Source organism: Hyaena hyaena, unplaced genomic scaffold (assembly GCF_003009895.1).
Source record: "Hyaena hyaena isolate Hyena2069 unplaced genomic scaffold, ASM300989v1 scaffold_105, whole genome shotgun sequence".
NCBI classification, from domain to species: Eukaryota; Metazoa; Chordata; class Mammalia; order Carnivora; family Hyaenidae; genus Hyaena; species Hyaena hyaena.
The window spans coordinates 3,647,329-3,650,321 of NW_024080737.1; the positions used below are offsets into that span (position 1 = coordinate 3,647,329).

The 2,993-nt window shown below is 40.7% G+C and overlaps 1 protein-coding gene across 1 annotated transcript; it reads left to right on the forward strand.

Annotated features, from left to right (window-relative positions):
* Positions 1-277: 277 nt before the first annotated feature.
* Positions 278-2,412, forward strand: LOC120234269 (E3 ubiquitin-protein ligase Mdm2-like). The gene is given in 3 exon segments (XM_039236055.1): positions 278-762; positions 850-1,776; positions 1,778-2,412. Coding segments are annotated over 3 exon segments (1,473 nt in total). The 5' UTR covers positions 278-606; the 3' UTR covers positions 2,168-2,412.
* Positions 2,413-2,993: the final 581 nt, after the last annotated feature.

Here is a 2,993-nt window from a genome sequence, read left to right on the forward strand (position 1 = left end):
TCTCTCTCCAGGAAAAAACAGAACAGATACACCAGCTACCAACTGAATTATTTTCATAAGAACAAATAAATGACACTTTAATGTTTATGTTAAAAGAAATAAAACCACAAAAAGCAGAAGAATAGTAAAAGACAAAAATGAAAACAAAGAATAAGGACAGTCAATCAAAAAAAGTAACAAGTATGGTAGATATTAATCCACCTTTTCAACAATCACTTTGAATGTCAGTGGTCTAAATGTACCAATTAAAAGAGATTGTTAAAGGGGGCGGCAGGGGGCACGCATCGGGCGCACCTCGGCTGGCTTGGGTCCGTAAGGGGCCTGTGCGGCTCTGTGTGGCTGGAAAGAAAATGGAGTAAGAGCCCCAGTCTGAGGGGCTGCCCCAACCTCTCCGACCGAGGCCCTACCGTCTTCGCCGCCAGGAGCCTCTTTCTTCTCCAGACCTAGTGCTTTCGAGCGCCCCAGTGGCCTGGGCCCCGCTGGTGGAATGGTCGCCGAGGCCCAGGGCGTGGGGCTTCTGCACGCCCAGTGAAGGCAACTGGGGAGCCTCGAGGGTCCCCACTCCTACTCCAGGCGCAGACAACTCCGCTTGGTTAGAGCAGGCAAATGTGCAATACCAACATGTCTGTGTCTACTGATGGTGCTGTAAGCACCTCACAGATTCCAGCTTCGGAACAAGAGACCCTGGTTAGACCAAAGCCATTGCTTTTGAAGTTGTTGAAGTCTGTTGGTGCACAAAAAGACACTTATACGATGAAAGAGGACTTCTTGGGCATCCATGGATCCCAGGTTAAGAACTTCTGCACTAGAGATACGTGAGTACAGTATACTGATCTTTCTGCGATAGAGGTTATATTTTACCTTGGCCAGTATATTATGACTAAACGATTATATGATGAGAAGCAACAGCAAATTGTGTATTGTTCCAGTGATCTCCTAGAGGATTTATTTGGAGTGCCAAGCTTCTCTGTGAAAGAACACAGAAAAATATATACAACGATCTACAGAAACTTGGTAGTAGTCAATCAGCATGAACCATCATATTCAGGCACATCTGTGAGTGAAAATAGGTGTCACCTTGAAGGTGGGAGTGATCAAAAGGACGCTGTGCAAGAGTTGCAGTAAGAGAAACCTTCATCTTCAGATTTGGTTTCCAGACCATCTACCTCATCTAGAAGGAGAACAATTAGTGAGACAGAAGAACATTCAGATGAATTACCTGGTGAACGGCAGAGAAAGCGCCACAAATCTGATAGTATTCCCCTTTCATTTGATGAAAGCCTTGCTCTGTGTGTAATAATGGAGATACGTTGTGAAAGAAGCAGTAGCAGCGAATCAACAGGGACTCCATTAAATCCGGATCTTGATGCTGGTGTAAGTGAACATTCAGGTGACTGGTTGGATCAGGATTCAGTTTCAGATCAATTCAGTGTAGAATCTGAAGTTGAGTCTCTCGATTCAGATTATAGCCTTAGTGAAGGAGGACAAGAACTCTCAGATGAAGATGATGAGGTGTATCGAGTAACTGTGTATCAGGGAGGGGAGAGTGATACAGATTCATTTGAAGAAGATCCTGAAATTTCCTTAGCTGACTATTGGAAGTGTACTTCGTGCAATGAAATGAATCCTCCTCTTCCACCTCATTGCAACAGATGTTGGGCCCTTCGTGAGAATTGGCTTCCTGAAGATAAAGGGAAAGATAAAGGGAAAATGCCTGAGGAAGCCAAAGTAGAAAACTCAACACAAGTAGAAGAGGGCTTTGATGTCCCTGATTGTAAAAAAAACTACAGTGAATGATTCCAGGGAATCATGTGCTGAGGAAAATGATAATAAATTCACACAGGCCTCCCTGTCCCAAGAAAGTGAGGACTATTCTCAGCCATCAACTTCTAACAGCATCATTTATAGCAGCCAAGAAGACGTCAAAGAGTTCGAGAGGGAAGAAACACAAGACAAAGAAGAAATCGTGGAATCTAGTTTTCCCCTTCATGCCATTGAACCTTGTGTAATTTGCCAAGGTCGACCTAAAAATGGTTGCATTGTTCATGGCAAAACTGGACACCTTATGGCATGCTTTATGTGTGCAAAAAGGCTAAAGAAGAGGAATAAGCCCTCTCCAGTATGTGGACAACCAATTCAAATGATTGTGCTAACTTATTTCCCCTAGTGGACATGTCTATAAGAGTAGAATTCTATATTTCTAACTATATAACCCTAAAAATTTGGACAACATGAAATTATTTTTTTTACACATATCAAAGTGAGAAAGGGTCTCCATACATGTAGATTTATTTCTTCTCTGTAGTATAATTTACTTTGGGAATGGGAATAGTAAGTACTTCCTTTTAGAAAAATTTCACTTCTGATTATATTCTATATTTGGATTTTAATGTAATTCAAGTTCAATATGTAGGTCATCTTTAACCCCCCTACTCATATTTTAAATGATCCCCACTTTCTTAAAATTTAGAGAAGGATCTGATTTTTTAAATGAAAACATTTAAATGCAAGTTATGTACATTTAGGGTATGAAATGCAGTGATTATGCTACTTAGAAAACATTCAAATCTGCAGATAGTGTCATTTACCATGCCTATCCATTGAATTGTCTAAATTTTTAGGTTTAGTATACAATATTATTTATTGATTTACAAATAAAAATATTAAATGTAAAAAAAAGAGATTGTTAAAGTGGTTAAAAAAATGAGGCCCCACAAATGTAAACTGGTGCAGCCCCTCTGGAAAACAGTGTGGAGGTTCCTCAAAAAATTAACAATAGAACTCCCCTATGACCCAGCAATAGCACTGCTAGGAATTTACCCAAGAGATACAGGAGTGCTGATGCATAGGGGCACATGGACCCCAATGTTCATAGCAGCACTCTCAACAATAGCCAAAACATGGAAAGAGCCTAAGTGTCCATCAACTGACAAATGGATCAAGAAGATGTGGTTCATCTATACAATGGAATACTACATGGCAATGAGAAAGAA